General features: G+C 37.9%; 1 protein-coding gene across 6 annotated transcripts in view; it reads left to right on the top strand.

Moving 5' to 3' along the window:
• GON4L (gon-4 like) overlaps window positions 1–23,622 on the top strand; it is a 90,050-nt gene that overhangs the window by 3,367 nt on the left and 63,061 nt on the right. For 5 of the 6 annotated variants that reach the window (XM_007171902.2, XM_007171897.2, XM_057542711.1 and 2 more), the window contains 4 exons: window positions 4,554–4,745; window positions 20,905–21,098; window positions 21,824–21,898; window positions 22,076–22,126. In XM_007171902.2, coding sequence (XP_007171964.2) covers window positions 4,565–4,745; window positions 20,905–21,098; window positions 21,824–21,898; window positions 22,076–22,126 — 501 coding nt within the window. In that variant the 5' untranslated portion in view covers window positions 4,554–4,564. The remainder of the gene's footprint in view (window positions 1–4,553; window positions 4,746–20,904; window positions 21,099–21,823; window positions 21,899–22,075; window positions 22,127–23,622) is intronic. The other variant, XM_057542717.1, reaches the window with a different exon arrangement.

Below are 23,622 nucleotides of genomic sequence, written 5' to 3'. Positions count from 1 at the left end.
GTAAGGATAGAGAAGAAAGGGTATATCTCAGAGACATTACAAAGAAAGAATTAATATTACTCAGAGACTGATACCATTTAAGATAACTGGACTGGGGGACGGTGAAGCATGCCTTCACGGGGAAGGTATTTGAGGGGGTTGAAATGAGTTCAGCTTTAGGTATATGGAGTGTGAGGCGCCATCAAGGAAAAATAGAAAATTGAGATTGGAGTTTTCTCAATCTCAGTTGGTAAGAGATAGGACTAGAAAAGTGTTAATTGTGGTTCTTCTTCATGGAAAGGAGCATGGAAGAAGATGACAGAGAAGGGAAAACTGCAGAAGTAATAGTGAAAGTCAAGGAGGGAGGAGGGATTTTTTTGTTTTTTTTAAAAAATGTTTCCTCTTTATTTTATTTATTTGTTTATTTTTGGCTGTGTTGGGTCTTCATTTCTGTGCGAGGGCTTTTTCTCTAGTTGCGGCAAGCGGGGGGCCATTCATCATCATGGTGCGCGGGCCTCTCACTATCGCGGCCTCTCTTGTTGCGGAGCACAGGCTCCAGACGCGCAGGCTCAGTAGTTGTGGCTCACGGGCCCAGCTGCTCCGCGGCATGTGGGATCTTCCCAGACCAGGGCTCGAACCCGTGTCCCCTGCATTGGCAGGCAGACTCTCAACCACTGCACCACCAGGGAAGCCCTGGGAGGAGAGTTTTAAGAACAGATACATCATTTAAAATTTAGTGACAAAGGAGATATAATGATGCCTGAGAAAATATTACATTTAAAGGTTGATGATCTTTGAGAGTAGATTTAGGAGAGTCTTCTAGAAAAAGGAAATCAAATGATGGAATTAAAGAGGGAGGGATGAAAGCCCCAGTAATAATTTGTGCCATGGGAGAATGGAAATCGCTAGAGGGGGTGGCAAGACTATAGAACTTTTTCCTTGGCTAGGTTGTATTTGTGACATGAAGACAGGAGGAAATGGAGGAAAATGCAGGATTAAAGTGCTAGAGAAGGAATGTAAAATTAAGTAGGGGTTCAAAGTCACTCACCTATTAAGGAGAGGAATCTAGAGATATTTTCAGTGGTCAGTTTACAAATATCCAAGTGTAGATAAATAAACATTTATTTTTTAGGATTATATGTAATACTACTACCCCGTTGATTCTCCCACCTTGTACTTCAATTAGCTGTATATACAAGTAATACCAGTAAAAGAAGTACATTATGACTCCTTTTTACCCCCCAAGTAACTTTGTTCGGCCAAATAGAAATGGCACATAAAAAGCAGAAAGGAGGAAAGAAGGAAGATTGAAAATTCATACATGTGTGTTTTGGAAAATATTGAAAAACTGAAAGAAGAAAATAAAAATCACCCATAATCTTACTGCTCAGAGTAATTACTGTTATAATTTAGTGCATATTCTTTTCGTTGTTTTGCTTTCTTTTAAGTGACCTTTTGGGTTTTTTTATTATGATTATGTGGGGGGAAAAAACAGAAAAAACATCTAGGTTATTTTGAAGTATCAGCATTGTGTTATAATTGATATACACTGTTAAGTCATGTTTCTAGACTGCAGGTGCTAGTGATTAAACCTTTCTCTATATTGGTGTTTATTCTTATAGAATTTTAATTGTTTTAAAATTGATTTATGGACCCAGATTTCAACTTAAGCCTTTTTTTCCTTTCTTTGCCTTCTAAAAATGATTAACTTAGGCAGATTTCAGCTTAAAATTAGTTGGTTTTTACAGTTTTCAGCTAATTATTTTCATGTTATCAATTTGAAGTTGTTAGACTGGCGGTAAACAAGTTACAGCTGTGCTCTGAATAAGGCTTTTACTTCTCTCTCTTATCCTTCTTTATTACTTTATTTCTTTCTTTATTTGGCTGCATTGGGTCTTAGCTGTGGCACGCGGGATCTTCATTGCGGCAGGCATGTGGGATCTTCTGTTGCGGCGCGTGGGCTCCACAGCGTGCGGGCTTAGTTGCCCTGCGGCATGTAGGATCTTAGTTCCCCTACCAGGGATCAAACCCACGTCCCCCTGCATTGGAAGGCAGATTCTTAACCACTGAGAGGTTAAGAGAGGGAAGTTCCTCTCTTACCCATCTTGACTTCTCTTTCTAAGGTCTTTGGCATCTAGCAGATTGATAAGAGGAAAAGAAGAGTGGGATCCTAGGGGGTTCTGTAGGAGGGAAATTAAATTGAGAAGCAATGAGATGGGATCAGGAAAAAAAGGTTGCAGAGAAAAGGAATATTTTCTCTATGTAGAGTATAGTGCAGCTGATAAACTGTAGGGACAGTTTTGGAGTAGTTCCAACTGTTTGAGGTGGAAAAAGTATCAATGGAAGCTCTACGTACCAAAGTGAACTTCTGTGTTTTGCTTAGATGTAAAGATTCTGGTATGTTTGTTTAAAAAAATCATTTGCATCAGTTCAGTTTTTAAATGTTAGACATTAATTCTAAAAATTATTAACGATTGTTGATTAATGAGAAAGCTCTGCTGTGCTATTGATTGAAGTTCCTCCCTCTTATAAGAAATTTGCCTGAGAGGAACTTTTTTTTTTTTTTAATAAATTTATTTATTTATTTATTTATTTTTGGCTGTGTTGGGTCTTCGTTTCTGTGCGAGGGCTTTCTCCAGTTGCGGCGAGCGGGGGCCACTCTTCATCGCAGTGCGCGGGCTTCTCACTATCGCGGCCTCTCTTGTTGCGGAGCACAGGCTCCAGACGCGCAGGCTCAGTAGTTGTGGCTCACAGGCCCAGTTGCTCCGCGGCATGTGGGATCTTCCCAGACCAGGGCTCGAACCCGTGTCCCCTGCATTGGCAGGCAGACTCTCAGCCACTGCACCACCAGGGAAGCCCCCGAGAGGAACTTTTGATTTGTTGGATTTAGATTTCAACTCGTTGTACAGTCCCTATTAAAGCTACAGCTTTTAGCCTTTTTGACATTGTGAATTAATCATGGGCTCCTGAAGTAAAGGAAGTAAGATTGAGAGTAAATAGAATTAAGGATTCATTCATACTTTAGTTGAAAATAAAGGCTTTTTTTCTTTGTTGACAGGGTGTCCTCCAATTAAAAATCTTGTGTATACCAGTTGAAACTGCTAATATTGATGGGATAACAGTCTAAAAAAGTATTATCTGTTTTGAATGGGGCTCAGTAACAAATAACTTGATCTCTTTTTGAAAAACAATTTTTTTCAACTATGTAATACACAAACATGGAAAAAAAGTTCCTAAATGCAGAAAGTACACAGGGAAAAGTTAGGTACCCTTTCACTTTCTCCTCTTGTTTTCCAAGTTCTCAGAAGCAATCACTATTTAACAATGCCTTGTGTATATTCTGTAGATCTTCTGTGTATACACAAGCCTCTATGTATTCTTGTTCCTATGACAGCTTGATTCTAATGTTTGCTTTTGATATTGCATGAATGTTTCTTTGTCTTTTTAATGCCCCTCACAAAAAATGGAAAGAAAGGTAGCACTCTTTAAGAGTTGAGGTGAGGAGGGAATTCCCTGGCAGTCCAGTGGTTGGGACTCAGCGCTCTCACTGCCGGGGCCCTGAGTTCCATCCTTGTTTGGGGAACTAGGATCCCACAACCCATGCGGCTCAGCCAAAAAAACAAACAAACAAACAAAAAAGAGTTGAGGTGAGGAAAGGAGAAAGTTGTCTAATGAACTGTATAACCATGTATTTATAATGTTATGGTGATTTTTACTCTAATGCTTTGTAAGATTGATCTTACAGAGTCAGAAAGTTCAGGACATTTTATAATGTATATCTTTTTTTTTTTTTTTTTTAATAGTTACTTTATTTATTTATTTATTTTATAATGTATATCTTTAAAAAAAAATTTAATTATGTATTTTTGGCTGCATTGGGTCTTTGTTGCTGCACGCGGGCTTTTCTCTAGTTGCGGAGAGCGAGGGCTATTCTTTGCCGCGGTGCACGAGCTTCTCATTACGGTGGCTTCTCTTGTTGCGGAGCACGGACTCTAGGTGCACGGGCTTCAGTAATTGTGGCATGCAGGCTCAGTAGTTGTAGCTTGTAGGCTCTAGAGTGGAGGCTCAGTAGTTGTGGCGCATGGGCCTAGTTGTTCCGCGGCATGTGGGATCTTCCCGGACCAGGGCTCGAACCCGTGTCCCCTGCATTGGCAGGTGGATTCTTAAGCACTGAGCCGCCAGGGAAGTCCTATATCATTTATAGTCGATTAAATGTGGTGTTAATGGTCACCTATATAAAATATCCTTTTGTTATCAGGAATATACCTCCCCCCTCCCTACAATTACGAATATGATTTTTTCATAGGGAAAAAAAATGCATATTAGAACTAGAAAGACCTTAGCGATTACCTAGTTCAATTCCCTGACGTTACAGATGAGTAAATTGGACCTGAGCTTTGATTTCAATATTTTTCTTAGGATACTGTCTTTAAGAGAGAGGAATGCCTGTATAGTAAATGCATCATTAATGAAGTTATCTAACTAAAAAGGACTTTATAACAAGATGCTGATTTCTACAACAGAGTATAATTGAGAATGGACAAAGTGTGGAGCAATATTTGTGATTCTTCCAGGAAAATCTCAAATGCATTCTGGAGGGGAGATGCCTTCATTACCATCAGACAGTCCCTCTGCAAAACCAGCAGCCCAGCCTAGGAAATCATCTCAGCCAGATGTCTGTGCCTCTCCTCAAGAAAAGCCACTCAGGACTCTAGCTCACCAAGCTGAGGAAGAGATAGAGGATGGTGGACTCTATATTCCAATGGGTAGGCTTTCTTTTCTTTTCTTTAAAAAAAAATCCTCTTTATTGAAGTATAATATGCAGAAAACTGCACATATCCCAAGGTATCCAAGTTCACTGAATTTTCAAAGATTGAATAAACCCATGTAACCAGCAACCAGATCAAGAAATAGTATTACTAGTATCCAGAAGTCCTTCCTTTCATTTATTACTGACACCCACCCATGGGTAACCATTATCTTGACTTCTAGCAGCACAGATTAGTTCACCTGTTTTGTACTTTATGTGAAATATGAATATGTTTTTTGACTGCCTTTTCCCACTCAACATTATGTTTATGAAGTTGGTCCACATTGTTGCATGTACTTGTAGATTGTTCATTTTCATTACGATATAGCATTCTGTTGTTAGAATAGTCTGTATTTTCTTTATTAATTCAACTCTTTTTTTTTTTTTTTAAGTTTTTAAATTTATTATTTATTTATTATTTTTTATTTTTGGCTGTGTTGGGTCTTCGTTTCTGTGCGAGGGCTTTCTCCAGTTGCGGCGAGTGGGGGCCACTCTTCATCGCGGTGCGCGGGCCTGTCACTATCGCGGCCTCTCTTGTTGCGGACCAGAGGCTCCAGACGCTCAGGCTCAGTAGTTGTGGCTCACGGGCCCAGTTGCTCCGCGGCATGTGGGATCTTCCCAGACCAGGGCTCGAACCCGTGTCCCCTGCATTGGCAGGCAGATTCTCAACCACTGCGCCACCAGGGAAGCCCTAATTCAACTCTTAATGAGTGAATACTTACCAGTTGTAGGCTACTCTGAATGGTGCTGCTGTGAACATTCTACTGTAGATCTTTTGGTGAACATATATGCCTAATTTTTGTTGTGTGGAATTGCTAGGTCATAGGATTAGGCCTCCTTAAAGTTTTTTTGAAACATTTTATATATATATATATATTTTTTTTTTTAATTTATTTTATTTATTATTATCTATTTTGGGCTGCACTGGGTCTTCGTTGCTGTGCGCGAGCTTTCTCTAGTTGCACTGAGAGGGGCTGCTCTTCGTTGTGGTGTGTGGGCTTCTCATTGCTGTGGCTTCTCTTGTTGTGGAGCATGGGCTCTAGGTGCGTGGGCTTCAGTAGTTGTGGGATGAGGGCTCAGTAGTTGTGGCTCGCGGGCTGTAGAGCAGAGGCTCAGTAGTTGTGGCACATGGGCTTAGTTGTTCCGCGGCATGTGGGATCTTCCCGGACCAGGGTAGTACCCATGTCCCCTTCATTGGCAGGTGGATTCTTAACCACTGTGCCACCAAGGAAGCCTGAAACATTATATTTTTATTGTGAAATATAACATATACAGACAAATGAATAAAGACTTCTTTATTTAGCTTAACAAATGGTTTTAAAGTGAACACTTACGATTTCTTTTTCTCATCGCAAATAATAGACCTCCATTGCTATGTAGGTTAGAAGTTGTGATAGTGGACATCCACGTCTTATTTCTGAACTTGGGGGAAGGTGTTCAGTATTCCTTATTATGTGTGATGATAGTTGTAGGCTTTTTATAGATATATTGTATCAGATTATGAAAAATTTTTTCCTAGTTTTCTGAGAGTTTTATCACATACTGAATTTGGTCAAATGCTTTTTAAAAATCTCTATTAAGATTATTGTATGTTTTTTCTCCTTTATTCTGGTTTTTTTTGTTGTTGTTTTTTTTGTTTTTGGCTGTGTTGTGTGGCATGTGGGATCTTAGTTCCCTGACCAGGGATCGACCTCATGCTCCCTGCAGTGGAAGTGCGGAGTCCTAATCACTGGACTGCCAGGGAATTCCCTCCTTTAGTCTGTTAATATGGAGAGTTACATTGATTCTTTTTTAATGTCAGATTTATTGAGATAATTTTCGTACAATAAAATTTTTTCAGTGAGTTTTGAAAAATGGACATAGTTGTGTAACTGCCACTACAATCAATATATGGAACATCTCTCTCTAAAAGTTCCCTCACTCCCCTTTGCAGTCCTTTATTCTCAGCCTTTGGGAACCAGTGATCTCAATTTTATTCTTACAGTTTTGTGTTTTCTGCAATATTATATATAGGTGTTATGCAGTATGTATGTAACCTTTTTTTTTAAACTTTGGGTTTATTTATTTATTTATTTATTTATGGCTGTGTTGGGTCTTCATTTCTGTGCAAGGGCTTTCTCTAGTTGGAGCAAGTGGGGGCCACGCTTCATTGCGGTGTGCGGGCCTCTCATTATCGCTACCTCTCTTGTTGCGGAGCACAGGCTCCAGACACGCAGGCTCAGTAGTTGTGGCTCACGGGCCCAGCTGCTCTGCGACATGTGGGATCTTCCCAGACCAGGGCTTGAACCCGTGTCCCCTGCATTGGCAGGCAGATTCTCAACCACTGCGCCACCAGGGAAGCCCTGTATGTAACCTTTTGCATCTGGTATCTTTTAAAATTTTTATTGAAGTATAGTTGATTTACAGTATTGTGTGCATCCCGTATCTTTCACTTCATGTAATGCTTTTGAGATTAATTCATGTTTGTTCTTCATTGCTGAGTAGTATTCTATTGTATAGATACACCACAATTTGTTTATCTGTTCACCAGCTGATGGACATTTGGGTTCTTTCTAGTTTTTGCCTGTTATGACTAAAGCTGCTATAAACCTTCACATGTAGTTCTTTTTTTTTTTTTTTCTTTTTTTGGGCTACCCCACGTGGCATATGGGATTTTAGTTCCCCGACCACGGATTGAACCAGTGCCCCCTGCATTGGGAGTGTGGAGTCTTAACCACTGGACCGCCAGGGAAGTCCCCACATATAATTCTTTTTTTTTAATAAATTTATTTGTATTTTATTTATTTATTTTTGTTTGCATTGGGTCTTCGTTGCTGTGTGCGGGCTTCTCATTGCAGTGGCTTCTCTTGTTGCAGAGTACGGGCTGTAGGCATGCGGGCTTCAGTAGTTGTGGCACGTGGGCTCAGTAGTTGTGGTGCACAGGTTTAGTTGATCCGCGGCATGTGGGATCTTCCTGGAGCAGGAAGGCGCATTGGCAGGCAGATCTTAACCACTGCACCACCAGGGAAATCCCTAGTTCTTTGATAGACACGTTTTCATTTTTCTTGGGGTAATAACTAGGAGTGACATTGCTGGGTCTTACAGTAAATGTATGTTTAACTTTATACGAAACTGCTAAACTGTTTTCCAGAGTAGCTGTACCATTTTACATTCCCAGCAGGAATGTATGAGATTTACAGTTGATCCACATCCTTGCCAGCAGTTAACAGACTTCTTAATTCTATCTGTTCTGCTAGGTGTATTTCCTTGTGTTAACTTGCATTTCCCTAATGAATAATGATATAAAGCATATTTTCATGTATTTATTGGCCATTTGTAGATATTTTTTGGTGAAATGTTTGTTCGTTATTCTGTTGTTTGTCTATATTTCATTCATAATTACTACATATCTTGCATGAGATACTTTGAAACTATGCATATATCCTTTTTCTCTTCAGATGTTCCCCCCCTAATTTTAGCCTCCATTGGTAGATCACCTGCAACAATTATAATGGTGATTTTTTATTTCTGTTGTTCCTTTTACATTTATTAACTGGAATTTTTCTGTAAAGAAGAGCAGTCTCTTCTCCCTCATTTATTTATTCAGTTTTTATATGAGTGTGGACTCATGGATGTTTGTTTTATTATTTGAGTTACAGTGCCATGTTATCATTACTTACTTTGCCCGAATTGTTTCAGCATTAGCCATGAGGAGCTACTTCAAGTTTTTTGTTTGTTTGTTTTTTGAAGTTTTATTTATTTATTTATGTGGCTGCTTCGGGTCTTAGGTGCGACACGCAGGATCTTTGTTGTGGCACGCGGGCTTCTTTCGTTGTGGCGTGCAGGCTCTAGAGCACGCAGGCTTAGTTGCCCCTCAGCATGTGGGATCTTAGTTCCCCAACCAGGGATTGAACCCACGTCCCTTGCATTCGGAGGCGGACTCTTAACCACTGGACCACCAGGGAAGTCCCAGGTTTTACTTTTACAGATTATGCTTTTGTGTCGTATCAGGGAACCTTTGCCTAATCCAAGGCCACAAAGTTTTTTTTCCTGTTTTCTTCTAGAAGTTGTAGTTTTACACATTACATATAGGTGTATGTGATCCATTTTGAGTTAATTAAAAAAAATATTTATTTATTTATTTCGCTGCACCAGGTCTTAGTTGCAGCAGGCGGGATTTTCGTTGCGGCAGGCGGGATTTTCGTTGCGGCATGCAGGATCTTTTGAGTTCTGGCATCTGAGTTAATTACTGTATAATGTGGGAGGTATATTTGAGATTCTTTTTTTACCTGTGAATGTCCAGTTGTTTCAGCACTATTTGTTGAAAAGATTTCTTTCTCCATTAAATTACCTTTGTATCTATGTGAAAAAGTCACTATTTGTGTGGGTCATTCATGGACTCTCTCTTCTTTTCCATTGGTCTATGTATTTGACCTTTCACCAGTATCGCAGTCTTGAAATCAGGTAGTCTGTGTCTTCCAACTTTTTTTTTTAAACAAGGTCATTGGGCTATTCTAGGTACTTTGCATTTCCATGTAAATTTTAGGATTGGCTTGTCATTTTCTTCAAAAATACTTGCTGGCATATTGATCGATAATGAAACTGTTGATCAATTTGGGAAAGTTGCTGTCTTTTTTTTGTTTTGGCTGCGCCATGCGGCATGTGGGATCTTAGTTCCCTGACCAGGGATCGAACCTGTGCTCCCTGCATTGGGAGTGCAGAGTCTTAACCGCTGGACTGCCAGGGAAGTCCCAAGGGATTTCTCACATAGATAATTAAGTCATCTACAAATAAGGAGTTTTTTCCCCTTCATTTCCAATTTGTATGTCTTTTCTTTCTTCCTCTCTCTTCCTTCCTCTCTCTTCCTTCCTCTCCCTCTCTCTTCTCCTCTCCGTCCGTCAGCCCCCATCTTATTATGCACTGGCTAGGACATTCAGTACAGTGTTGAAGAGAAGTAGTGAGAGTGGGCATGTTTTCCTTTGTCCCTGATCTCTTAGGGGAAATACACTCAATTTTTCACCACTAAGCAGAATTTGTTGGTTTATAACTATTGTTTATCAGATTGAGGAAGTTCTCTACTATTCCTAGTTGTGGAGAGTTTTTATCATGAACTGATATTGGATTTTGTGAAAAGCTTTTTCTACATCTATTGAGATTATCTTTTGTTTTCGTTTTTGCTTTTAGTCTGTCGATATGGTGAATTATATTGATTGATTTTCAAATTCAAAGCAGTTTTGCATTTCAGTGATAAATCGACCCTTTTGATCATGATATAGGTATTTTTTTTTTGTATTGCTGGATTTGATTTGCTAATATTTTGTTAAGGATTTTTGCATCTGTGGTTGTCTGTAGTTTTTTTTTTTTTTATATATATATTTATTTATTTATTGGCTGTGTTGGGTGTTTGTTGCTGCGTGCGGGGTTTCTCCAGTTGAGGCGAGCAGGGGCTACTCTTCATTGGGTGCACAGGCTTCTCATTGCAGTGGCTTCTCTTGTTGTGGAGCACGTGCTCTAGGCACGTGGGCTTCAGTAGTTGTGGCACGCAGGCTTCAGTAGTTGGGGCTCGCGGGCTTGAGTAGTTGTGGCTCATGGGCTCTAGAGCACAGGCTCAGTAGTGGCGCATGGGCTTAGTGGCATGTGGGATCTTCCCGGACCAGGGATCGAACTCGTGTCCCCTGCATTGGCAGGCAGATCCTTAACCACTGCGCCACTAGGGAAGCCCCTGTAGTTTTCTTTTCTTGTAATGTCTTTGGTTTTGGTATTAGGGTAATACTGACCTCATACAATGAGTTGGGAAGTGTTCTTTCCTTTTCTTTGTGTTTTTTTGTTTTTGTTTTTGTTTTGAAGAGTTTGTGAATTGGTTTTATTTCTTCCTTAGATGTTTTGTTGAATGCACCAGTGAAGCCATCTGGGCCTGGAGTTTTCTTTGTAGGATGTTTTTAACTATGAATTCAATTTCTTTAACAGATAAAGGGCTATTCAGTTATCTCTTTGTTCTTGAGTGAGCTTTGACAGTTGGTATGTTTTCAGGTATTTGTTCTATCCAAGTTGTTGAATTTATTGGCATAAAGTTTTTCATAATATTCCTTTGTCATCTTTTTAATGTCTGTGGGCTCTGTAATGATGTCTGTTCTTTTATTCCTCACACTCGTAATTTATGTCTTTCTCTTAATCATTCTGGCTAGAGGTTTTTCAAAGAACAAGCTTTTGGTTTCATTAATTTCTCTATTTTTCTGTTTTCTATTTTACTGGTTTTTGCTGTTGTCTATTATTTTCTTCTGTCTCTTTGCTTTGGATTTAATTTGGTCTTTTTCTAGTTTCTTTAAGTGGGAGCTTAGGTCATGGATTTGAGACTTTATTTTCTAATAATACTATAGAATGTATCAATTTCCCTTTAAGCACTGTGCTAGCTGTCCCACAAATTTTGATATATTGCATTTCATCAACTTCAGTTGACAGTATTTTCTAATTTCTCTTGGGATATCTTTTTTGACCCATGGGTTATTTAGAAGTGTGTGTGGGGCTTCCCTGGTGGTCCAGTGGTTAAGACCCCACGCTTCCACTGCAGGGGGTGCAGGTTCAATCCCTGGTCAGGGAAGTTCTGCTTGCCATGCAGTGTGGCCAAAAAAAAGAAAAGAGGTGTGTGTGTGTGTGTGTGTGTGTGTGTGTGTGTGTGTGTGTGTGTTTAAACAACAGAAATTTATTTTCTCACAGTTCTGGAGTCTGGGAATTCCAATATTACGTGCTGGTAAATTCAGTTTCTGTGAGAGCTTTCCTCCTGACTTGTAGACACCCACCTTCTCACTGTGACCTCACATGGCCTTTTCTTGGTGCATGTGTGTGGAGAGAGAGGGAGTGAGCTTTCTGATACCTCTTCTTATAAGGACACTAATCCTATAGGATCAGGGATTCACCCTTATGGACTCATTTAACCTTAATTACTTGCTTAGAGGACCCATCTCCAAATACAGCCATGCCAGGGGTAAGGCTTCCAACGTATGAATTTTGGGGGGACACACATTCAAGTTAATTTTGGGGAGACACACACATTCAGGTTTTCTGTACAGGATTAGAGTCCTATTCTATGTTCAGTGTCAGAACCTGGTTTTTTAAAATGTAATTTTTATAGTTATAGAGTACCATATGGCTTATAACAGCAAAAACAAAAATCCACCATAACTTTTTAGAAGTGTGTTTTTTCACTTCCAAATATTTGGAGACTGTCCAGCTATCATTTTGTTACTGATTTCTAATTTAATTCCCTTGAGTTCACATCATACTTTGTATGATTTCAGTACTTTTATATTTATTGAGGTTTATTTTATGGCCCCAATATAATCTTTATTGGTAGCTCTTCCATGTGTATTTGAAAAGCATATGTATTCTGTTGTTTTAAGGTACACTGTTCTGTAAATGTCAATTAGGTCAAGTTGGTTGACAGCATTGTTCGGGTCTTATTTATTTTTACGGATTCTTTTTTTTTTTTTTTTTGGTCTATTCTGTCAATTATTGAGAAAGGCATATTGAAGTCTCCAACTTTAATTGTGGATTTGTCTATATTTTTCAGTTTTGTCAGTTTTAGCTCTACATATTTTATTTATTTGTTTTATTTTTATTTATTTAAAATTTTTTAGCTGTGCCACATGGCATGCCAGATCTTAGTTCCCCAAACAGGGATCAAACCTGAGCCCCCTGCAGTGGAAGTGTGGAGCCTTAACCACTGGACTGCCAGGGAAGTCCTTAGTTCTACATATTTTAAAACTCTGTTTTCAGGTACATATGCCTAATAACATTGAGTGGGTTTTGAATGTTAAGGCAAACTAGCATTTCTGGGGTAAACCTATTTGGTCATGATGTATTAGATTTTCTAATATATTGTTTAAGGTTTTTGTTTCTTTGTTTATGGGAGATAACTGGCTTTAATTTTCCTTTCTTATAAGGTCTTTTTCATGTGTTGGTATTAGGGTTATACTGACCTTATAAAATGAATTGGGAAAATTTTCATCATTATCTATTCTTTGGAAGAGTTTGTTTAAGACTGGTGTTATTTCTTTCTTAAATGTTTTGTAACCATTCACCAAGGACACTGTCTAGGCCTGGAGTTTTCTTTGTCAAAAGCCTTTTAAGTTTTGGATTAAATTCTTTAATAATTATAGGATTATTTAGATTTCCTGTTTCTTTTTGTGTCAGTTTTGGTAAGTTGTGTTTTTGAAGGAATTTGTACATTTTCTCTAAATTGTCAAATTTATTGATATAAAGTTGCTTGTAATGTTTATTTTGGCATGTCTAAGATTTTTAATGAGGTCGCCTTTTTAGTTCTGATTTTAGTGAGGTCCTCTTTTTATTTGTGTCTTACTTTTTTTGTTGATAAGTTTGGCTAGAAGTTTATCAGTTAATCTTTTTAAAGAACCAACTTTTGGCTTTCTTGACTTTTTTTTTTCTATTTAATTGATTTCTGTTCTTTATTATTTCCTTCCTACAATCTACCTTGGATTTGATTTGTTCTTTTTTAGCTTCTAGTAAGATTTTCAATCTTTTTTTTTCTAATATATACATTTAAAGTTAAAATTTGCCCTCTAAGCATTGCTGTAGCTGCATTCTGAAAATTTTGGTATGTCATACTTTTGTTTTCATTCATCTTAAAATATTTTTAATATCCATTATGACTTCTTCTTGACCCATGAATTATTTAGAGATATGTTGCTTAATTTCTAAACGTTTGAGGATCTTTCTAGTTAAATTTCTTTATTGATTTCTAGTTTAATTCCATTGTGGTCAAAGAGCATATTGTATATGATTCCTAACCTTTGAAAATTCTTGAGTCACTTAGCTTATGGTCTGTTCATGTGCTGTTAAAAAGAATACATATTTAGTGGGTGTTTTATACATGTCATTTGAGTCGAGTAAAATGTCCTGTATATGTCTGTGAGGTCAGTTTTGCTAATGTTGTTCAGATCTTTTATATCTTTACTGATTTTTTTTGTGTCTGCTGTCATGTGTTACTGATTGACATTTGTTAAAATCTCCAACTGTGATTGTGGCTTTCTCCTTTTTTTTCCCCTTTCAACTTTTGTTTTATATATTTAAGCTGTATTTATCAGGTGCACAGAAATTTAGAATTGTTATGTCTTTCTGTTGAATTGACTCAGCATGAAATGTTCCTTTTTATCTCTTTATCTTCTTGCCTTAAAGTCTGCTTTGTATTTGATATTAATGTGTACATGGTATAAGTGTTTACATTGTTCTGCTTTCAACCTTTTTTGTGTCTTTTTTTATATAAATTTATTTATTTGATTTATTTATTTTTGGCTGTGTTGGGTCTTCGTTGCTGCATGCGGGCTTTCTCTAGTTGCAGAGAGCGGGGGCTACTCTTCGTTGCAGTGTGTGGGCTTCTCATTGCAGTGGCTTCTCTTGTTGCGAAGCACAGACTCTAGGCGCGCAGGCTTCAGTAGTTGTGGCTCGCGGGCTCTAGAGCGCAGACTCAGTAGTTGTGGTGCACGGGCTTAGTTGCTCCGCGGCATGTGGGATCTTCCCAGACCAGGGCTCGAACCCGTGTCCCCTGCATTGGCAGGCAGATTCTTAACCACTGCACCACCAGGGAAGTCCCCATTTTTGTGTTTTTATATTTAAAGTGTATCTCTTATAAATAGCATAGAGTTAAAAAAAAAACAACAAAAAACCTGGTCTGAACATCTTTGTCTGTTAATTAGATTGTACACTTCATTTATATTTAATGTAATTTCTGATATAATTTTCTATTTTCCTATTTGTTTTTTGTTCCTTTATTTCTCCTTTCCTTCTTTTGGATTAATCAAGTGCTTTTACTTTTCTTTATTAGCTTTCTAGTTTTGTATCCTTTTATTTTTCTTTTACATGTTACCCTATATATTAATAGGCATTCTTTGAAATTACTATAATCTACCTTAAATTAGCAGTTTTACCACTTCCCAAACCATGTAAGAACTTTACAACAGTTTTACTTTATATATCTACTCCTGCCTTTTGTGTTATTGATATTGTATTTTACTTCTTCATTTGTTTTAAACCCCACAAGACGTTATTATTATTGTTACTGTCTTAACCAGTCAATATTGATTTATATTTATCACATAGTTAGCCTTTCTTATGTCTTGATTCATCCTGAAGTTCTTCACTTTGCCTTCATCTTGGGTCATTTTTTTTCATCTTGAAGAATTTCCTTTACTATTTCTTGCAGACCTGGTCTCCTGTCAATGAATTATCTCAGATTTTGTTTGTCTGGAAGAAAATTTTAGTTTTGCCTTCATTTTTAAAAATTATTTTCACTGTGTATAGAATTTTAGGTTGTTCTTTCCCCCCCCAGAACTTTAAGATGCATTCTGTTATATTTTGGTTTCCATTGTTTCTGTTGCAAATTCAGTTATCAGTTTTGTTGTTACTTTGATAATTTGTCTTTTTTTCTTCTGCTTCTAAGATTTTCTCTGTTCTGGTTTTCAGCATTTTGACTATTATGTGTCTTCTTGGGTTTTCTGTTTTTATCTGCTTAGGGCTTGTAGAGCTGCTTGAATATGAGATTTGATATTTTATCAGTTAAAAAAATCCTTGTCAATATTTTTTTTAGGTATCATTTCTGTCCTGTTCTCCTTCTTTTCTTCTGGTATTCCAGTTACATGTATGTTAGGTCTTTTCACCATGTCCCATGTGTATTGTTTTTTCTTTATATTCTTTTCTTTTTTCGTCCATGCATCAGTTTCTGCTGTTCTGTAGTCTAGTTCACTAATTCTCTGTTTCACGGTGTCTTATCTATTAAATTTTTCATGCCAGTTTAGCACTATGGATTCTATGTGAAATTCTCCATCTTTTCCTTTATTTTCTTGAATGTGTTAATCATAATTATTTAAAAATCCTTTTTCCAATATCTGATTCACCCATAGGTCTTTTTTTTTTTTTTTACTGTCGTCCTCCCCCACCCCCTAGTGTTTTGGCATCTTGGTTCTTGCTGTAATTTTTGATTGGATGCTGGACATTGTGAATGAAAAATTCTAGAGGCGTTGGTATTGTTAGCTTCCTCTAAAGAGGGTTATGTTTTCTTCAGGTAGGCAGATAATTTTGGAGGGTCACTTAAATTCTGCTAAGGGTTGGTTTTATGCTATATTAAGTCTATTTTGTTTCAGCTTTCTAGATTGTGGCCTATATTGCTAGTGGGTGGCTCTTCTGGGGTTCCAACACTTCTAAAAAAGCTATAGTGTTTATGAAGACTTTTCCTCCTTCGCAAGACTTCAACTACAACCTCTGTCTTCCCAACACTTGTGGAGTGTGATCTTAGTTCCCTGACCAGGGATTGAACCCATGCCCCCTGCAGTGGAAGTGCAGAGTCCTAACCACTGGACTGCCTGGGAATTCCCCATGATTCAATCATAGTTTTAAGAGGAGTTTGAACAGAGACTTTTTGGGCTCATTTTTCCTTGGTTTCCTCCTCTGCAGAATTTTATCCCTCAATCTCAGCTGCTTCAGCAGCTCTAATCTCTAGCTTCTTAGTAAAGCAAGAATACTGCTTTCAGCTTGGATTCTCCTTATGTGCTTCCCTTCTCTGAAGGATCACAACTCCTTAAATCATTTCTGTAGAGGTTGTCCTCCAGTGCTTTCAGACTGTTGTATATATTTTATTCTGCTTTTGTGTAATTTTATAGTTTTATATAGTTTCACAGTTGTTTTTGGCAGGAAGGTTTCATCTGATAAAAAAATACATTGCTGTGGCCAGATCCAGAAGTCCTGGGTGTGTTTTTGACAGGGCTGTTAAGCAGCTATTTTCATACAACAAAGTGACTTTGGTGATTTAGATATTACAGAACCCACCCATGTTTTTATTGACATCATCCATTTTGCAGTACATTTACAGTGCAAATTTACTTTCAACTTACTGCTTACATCATTAAATGTGCTTCTCAGCAAATACCTTGTTTTTAGCCACATCCCACCTTTCTCATAGAAGGAAAAATTAGATTTTCTTCTTTTTTCTAGTCTGATTTTTATAGAGTGGCTTCCTTTTTAAAATTTTTTTAATTTTTAAATTTTATTTATTTATTTATTTTTGGCCGGCCACTGCGACATGTGGGATCTTAGTTCCCTGACCAGGGATCGAACCTGCGCCCCCTGCAGTGGAAGCACGGAATCTTAACCACTGGACCGCCAGGGAAGTGCTTTTTTTGTTGTCGTTTTTGTTTTCCTTTTTTTAATTTTTAAATTTCAGTTCTTTAGAATTCTTAGGGTCAGTGGTATCCCAATATTTTAAAAGTAAGATAATAGATTAGTTCTAAAACAGAGTAAGATGTAACTGAATTATCTGTTCTTTCTTGGATTGTCTGTGCAATGTATTAGAATGTATTCAGTTTTCCTTATAGACCCACATTCCCTATTAAACTCAGCCTTAAAATCAGAAATCAGAGGAGAGGGCTTCCCTGGTGGCGCAGTGGTTGAGAGTCTGCCTGCCAATGCAGGGGAGACGGGCTCGAGCCCTGGTCTGGGAGGATCCCACATGCCGCGGAGCAACTGGGCCCGTGAGCCACAATTACTGAGCCTGCGCGTCTGGAACCTGTGCTCCGCAACAAGAGAGGCCGCGATAGTGAGAGGCCCGCGCACCGCGATGAAGAGTGGCCCCCGCTTGCCACAACTAGAGAAAGCCCTCGCACAGAAACGAAGACCCAACACAGCCAGAAATGAATAAATAAATAAATAAAATTAAAAAAAAAAAAAAAAAAAAAAAGAAATCAGAGGAGAAATAAGTGTGATGTGATTTAGGGGGATGTAATTAGATGAGATGGTGTAACCCCACAGTGATTACTTTGATTCTGTGTTTGTAAGATAGCCATTCTGAATGGGAATTATGCTAACTCCAATGCTTTTTCCATTGAAAAATATTTTCTGCAGCAAATTTTGTTATTTCCATTTTAATTTTGTGATAAGTTTTCTTCACAATTCTTTAAAATTATTTTTTATGTTTGTCTTTATTGTATTTTTATTGGGGTTGAATGTTTTTCAGTGTATATTTTAAAGCAGTGTTACTCAAAGTGTGGTCTGAAAACCAGTGCTAGTTTGAGAACTGTTTGTTACTGGTTTGAAACAAAATAATTCATGGAAACTGAGAATAAAACTTTAGAAATGTTGTCACCTTTGACATTATGGCTATATTCTTACTTTATAAAAGTATGAGTCTACAGTGGATTGGTCAAAAACAAGACTAGTTTTTCGCCACACAGAGTTTGAGAAGCACTGTTTTAAAGGACAATTTGATTCCTCATCAACTATCTGTATAAAATTTTATTAATTTTAGCTGCTTCCATTGTAAATTTCCTTTTTTTGGTCTTCACTTCTATGAATTTTTGTTACATTTTGTAGATCTAAATTTCGTAAGGAAGATTTTATTTATTTAGGTTAATTTTTAGTTAATAACACACTTTACTATTTCTAGTATAACATTAATAGTTTTAACTTGTGTCTTTCATACTTTTTTCCCCGGGTCAGCTTTGCAATTGACAGTGTTACCAACAACATGATAGGATATGAATATGAAGCTGAATCAAAACTTCTTTGGGTGTCAGAAATCCTTTTCTTGCTCTGCAGCTACCAGGTCATTGTTTAAGTACTGGTAAGATGAGGAGGGAAAGGTGGATGGCAGAAACCAAGAACTGGCTAGATTGGTCTACATGAGAAAGGATGCAAGAGGGAAGGGAGGAGCAAAGAGAGGAGATTCAAGAGTGGTGAAGAGAGAGAAGAGTTTTGGAGTTTATGGAGAAAAGGGGTAAATGAGGTGAGAAGAGAGACTTTGGGAAAAGATATGTGTACAAAGGTTTTTAGACAGTTTCGTTGTGTATTATGCTATGTAATTCCCCTTTTGCTGCTTTCTCAAATGACCATCAGTAAAGAGCTTTGTCACTTTTCTGATGCATTCTAGAGTTTTATATTTCTTTTGCATCTATCACTTTGTTGGGATGTACCTCAAGGTAGCCCATTTTTTGTTTAGGTTACACAAATGTAAGATGTGTATGTTTGAATTCTACTTTTTATTTTTAACTTAAAAATCATTATCAAAATTTTTTCTGTATCATTAAAAACTCTTTGTAGACATTTTTAACTTGTCCCCCTGCCATCAATTGCTTAAAAAGACTATTTTTAATGGGTCAGTTACAGTCCAGTGTATGGTGTACCAGTGTTCACTTAACCATTTTTTTCATATTGGCTGTGCACACAAAAAATGTTGCTTACCTTTTCAATAAACAATGAATGTTGCCTGCCGTCAAGGCATCAGCCACTGCAGCCATACCCCCACCCCACCCCAACCCTAAAGGGTGCACCCTGAGGGGAATTCAGGTTGGAGAAAAACAGGATACTGGCCCTAGATAGTTAAGATGCATAGCTAAGGAATAACTTCAATGAGCCAAGACTCTTGCATCTTCCTCTACATAGAAAAGCACTAAAATCATTAACTTGAGATGTCTTTTTTTAAAATTAATTAATTTATTTATTAATTTTTGGCTGTGTTGGGTCTTCGTTTCTGTGCGAGGGCTTTCTCTAGTTGCGGCAAGCGGGGACCACTCTTCATTGTGGTGTGCGGGCCTCTCACTATTGCGGCCTCTCTTGTCGCGGAGCACAGGCTCCAGACGCGCAGGCTCAGTAGTTGTGGCTCACAGGCCCAGCTGCTCCGCGGCATGTGGGATCTTCCCAGACCAGGGCTCGAACCCGTGTCCCCTGCATTGGCAGGTGGATTCTCAACCACTGCGCCACCAGGGAAGCCCCGAGATGTCTTTTTTTGCGATTAGCAGTAATCTTTTGATGTTCAATTACATGTGTTTTTTTTTTTTCCAGTGAAAACTTCTATATATCCTGGCTTCTCCCTTACCTCTTTGGAGCAGTTCCTCAGAGCTATCTGAGAGGCTGTCTCCCAGGCTGTAGTCCTCAGTAAGGTCCCTGAATAAAACATAACTTGCAACTTTTAGGTGGTGTATTTTTCTTCAGTTGACATTTAGGTGTTTTCCATGTTTTTGCTAAAATAATTAATGTTGAAATGAATAACTTGATTAGTCTATACATGTGTAATTATTTCCTTAAGAAGAAGATTGGATTGAAAGTTACGAACATTTATCGAATTCTTGATATATATTCACAAGTGCAAAAGCAATTGGTTGAAATTACTAATAATTTTTCACTGAGTAAACATTGCCAGGGTGCAGCTTGAAGGTCATAAAATCTTTTTAAACCAAGAAGGTTGTCTTGATGTTAATCTTCTCTAATCCCTTGTTTTCAGACGGTAGCAGACCAAAAAGTATCAGAGAGATGAGAACCTCATTTTGGTGTTGCATGATAATCTACTTCAAGACTTACCAGATTCTAATAATCAAGAAGCTTTTCCTTTTATCTGGTTATATATGTGCTCCTTTCTTGTAGAATAGAGGTACTTCATCCCCTCCCCCCTTTTTTAATCAGAGTGGATTTTTTTTATTGATTTGCTCCTTGTTTTTTTCTTTTCTAGACTCAGTAGTATAATAATAGTGATAAATTACATTTGTATAATATTTCATTGGTTATAAAGCACTTTGATATATATTATTTCACTTAATATGCATGGCATCCCTGATGGGAAGATATCTGTATTTTACAAAAGATAAAAATAAGACTATTTCCAAGGCAACCCAGTTAAGTTATAGATCTGGGACATAAACCCTGGGTTTCTGATGTATTATCTGGGTAGTATAGAGTAATAATTAAGACAGAGTTCTAGAGCTAGAGTGCTTGGCTTCAAAACGTGTCTTTGTCATTATTAGCTCTTGGGAAAGTTTCTTAATCTTTCTGCCTCAGTTTCTTCCTCTGTACAGTGGGAAAAATAATAGTCCCTACCTCATAGGGTTGTTATGAGGAGTAAGTGAATTAATATGTATAAAGTGTGTAGAAGAATGCCTGACATAAAAGGAATATTCAGTGAATGTTAGGTGTTATTACTACAACAGTACTACCACATCTGCCTTTACCACCGCTGTTATATCTTAGTCTTCTTTATTTCCAGGGCCAGACAGCTGTGTTTTTCTTTTACTGTTGGCTTTTTGGGTTAAGTTCCGGGAGCAGTTGCTTTGGTGATTCTTGTGATGTTCTTGGTTTATTTGCAGAAGAGCAAGACAGTGAAGAAAACGAGAAAAGGCGAAAAAAGAAAAAGGGTACCAAGAGGAAAAGAGATGGAAAGGGTCAAGAAGAAGGGACTTTGGCTTGTGACCTGAAGCTGGATGACATGCTTGACCGCACCTTAGAGGACGGCGCCAAGCAGCACAACCTAACAGCAGTCAACGTGCGAAACATCCTTCACGTGAGTAAGACGGGGGCAGCCATGTAATGGGAATAGAACTCTTTCATGGGGAGCAAATAAAAATTCTCAGGAAGCTCTTGAGTCTTGGTGTGTGAATTACTAATTTTGTGAGTTCCCTGTGGCAAAATATTTTACATTTCAAGGTAGCCTTCTCTTTGCACTCAGCACAAGTTTGAAATGTGAACACATGTGAGAGAACTTAATTGGGAAGATAAACTGTTACTCTGCTTCCTTCCACTGATTTGATTGTTTATTGTTTAGCATATTCAAAGATAATGGAAGATGATAATGTTTACAGTGGATTTACTCTTGTGGGTCAATGTGTCTTAGAAGATGCCCAGTTAACAGTTTACAGTCCTTTGCACATATGCAAATACCCTTCTTTGCTATGTAACAGTACAGCTATTTATAAAGCCTTTGTTGTTTATTACTGTTTCTCTTAAGCAGATAGTTAACCTGAGAATTTTTTTTTTTTTTTTGAGCCCTTCCTGTTAGTATCAGCTAATGAGATTGGTCCATTTGCTTGCTACATTGTTGGAAGCTGTGTGCTTCTCTCCAAAACTTCCTTCTTTGCTTTCAGTTGCCTTGCTTTACCCTAATCTGAAACCATTTGGGTATCTAGCTCTCGTTTATCCTCTACATATATCTAGCAGAGTTACAGAGAGATGAGTATTATCTAGATGATACATCTTTGTTGCATAAAGTGAAATTTCATCTTTCTCCAGGAAGTAATCACAAATGAACATGTAGTCGCTATGATGAAAGCAGCCATCAGTGAGACGGAGGATATGCCAATGTTTGTGAGTATTTATTGTTCTTTCAATGTCATGAAACAGAACTATCTGTAAACTGGCTAAGTGTAGTGAGTTGTTTACAAACTCACTTGGGCATTTGTAAATAATTTGGCAGTTGGGGGCAAACTCAAGAATCACTCGATGATTTTTATTGACTGTTTTCTTCTCATTTTCCCTTCTTAGGAGCCCAAAATGACACGCTCTAAACTGAAGGAAGTGGTGGAAAAAGGAGTGGTGGGTGTTCTATTTTTTCTTTACTGTTTATTTAGCTTTGTTAATAATATATAATTCCAGGTTATTTGTAGGGAAAAAAATATAGGAAATATTTATTATGATCTGGGTTTGACTCCTTAAAGAAATATTTGTAAAAGGCAAATAGACATGTGGAGATGCAATATATGAAATCATTATCATAGTTTATTTTTACTTTAGTTGCTTTTTTGGAAGTGCTAGGTAGATAACCATTTGGAACGGTTGAAAGCAATGAGTGATGACAGTTTTTCTGTTCATGTTGTGAGATAGGTGGTGAAGTGTTTAAAGTAGTGTATTTCAAATTGTGTTCCAGGGACCAGTTGCATCAAGATCACCCTGGTATGGGGTTCCTCAAGAGTGCTTATTAAAAATGCACATTCTTGGGCTCACCTCAGACCTAGGAATCAGGACCCATGGGTATGGCCTGGGAATATGCATTGTTGAAAGCACAACAGTACATTCTTTTGCACACTAAAGTATGAGAACCTCTTGAAGACTTTTGAAGCATTCTGATACAGGAAGCTCTTTGATGCTGGGCACTGTGTTCTATCTGCTTAACAAGCACGTGTCCAGTTTGTGCTTACCTTCTGCGACAAAGCAGGTGATAGTCCTGAGGGAGTCCATTCTATCTCTGATAGTAAGAAAGATTTGCCATATGGACCCAAAATGCATACTGTAGTTTTTGTCTGTTTGTCTGGTTCTGTTCCTTGCAGCCCTGTATAAGAAATGTCTGTTCCTCTTCCACATGACCTTTCCTCTAGTTGAAGAAAACCAATATATCTTTTTATAACATTCTTTTCTTGCTAAACGTCCCCTAGTTTTTTATTGGTCTTCATGTGACAAGGCTTTGAGTACCTTCACCAATCTGATCCTTTTCTTCTGCATGTGCCAAGTTTGTCCATATCCTTTTAAAAGTATGCCTTAAGTGGATCTAGTGCTCCAGATAGGGTTTAACTAGTATAGATTAAAGTTAGGTTGGGACTTCCCTGGCAGTCCAGTGGTTAAGACTCTGAGCTTCCACTGCAGGGGTACAGGTTCAATCCCTGGTCAGGGAACTAAGATCCTGCATGCCGCACGGTGCAGCCAAAAAACAATAAAATAAAAAAATAAAGTTAGGTTTATTCCCTCAGTGTTCAGATTCTATATTTCCCTTAATGCAGCCTAAGGTTTCATTGGCTTTTTTTTTTTTTTTTTTTAATAGGCCAAAGACACACATTTTAGGGTGGAAAATTCTGCTCCCCTATGCACTGGCTTTTTTTGACAGCCACATCATATATATATATTTGTATATCTTTATCTAATTGACTAACCCTGGTTGCATAAAGTGAAATTTCATCTTTCTCCAGGAAGTAATCACAAATGAACATGTGGTAGCTATGATGAAAGCAGCCATCAGTGAGACAGAAGTTCTGTGAAGTCTACCTGACATAGAATATAATTAACATTAATTCCATATTTGATTAAAAAAACCCCAAGGA

This window comes from Balaenoptera acutorostrata, chromosome 1 (assembly GCF_949987535.1).
Source record: "Balaenoptera acutorostrata chromosome 1, mBalAcu1.1, whole genome shotgun sequence".
NCBI classification, from domain to species: Eukaryota; Metazoa; Chordata; class Mammalia; order Artiodactyla; family Balaenopteridae; genus Balaenoptera; species Balaenoptera acutorostrata.
Note: the sequence above shows the minus strand (reverse complement) of the source record. Positions and strands in the feature narration are given on the sequence as shown.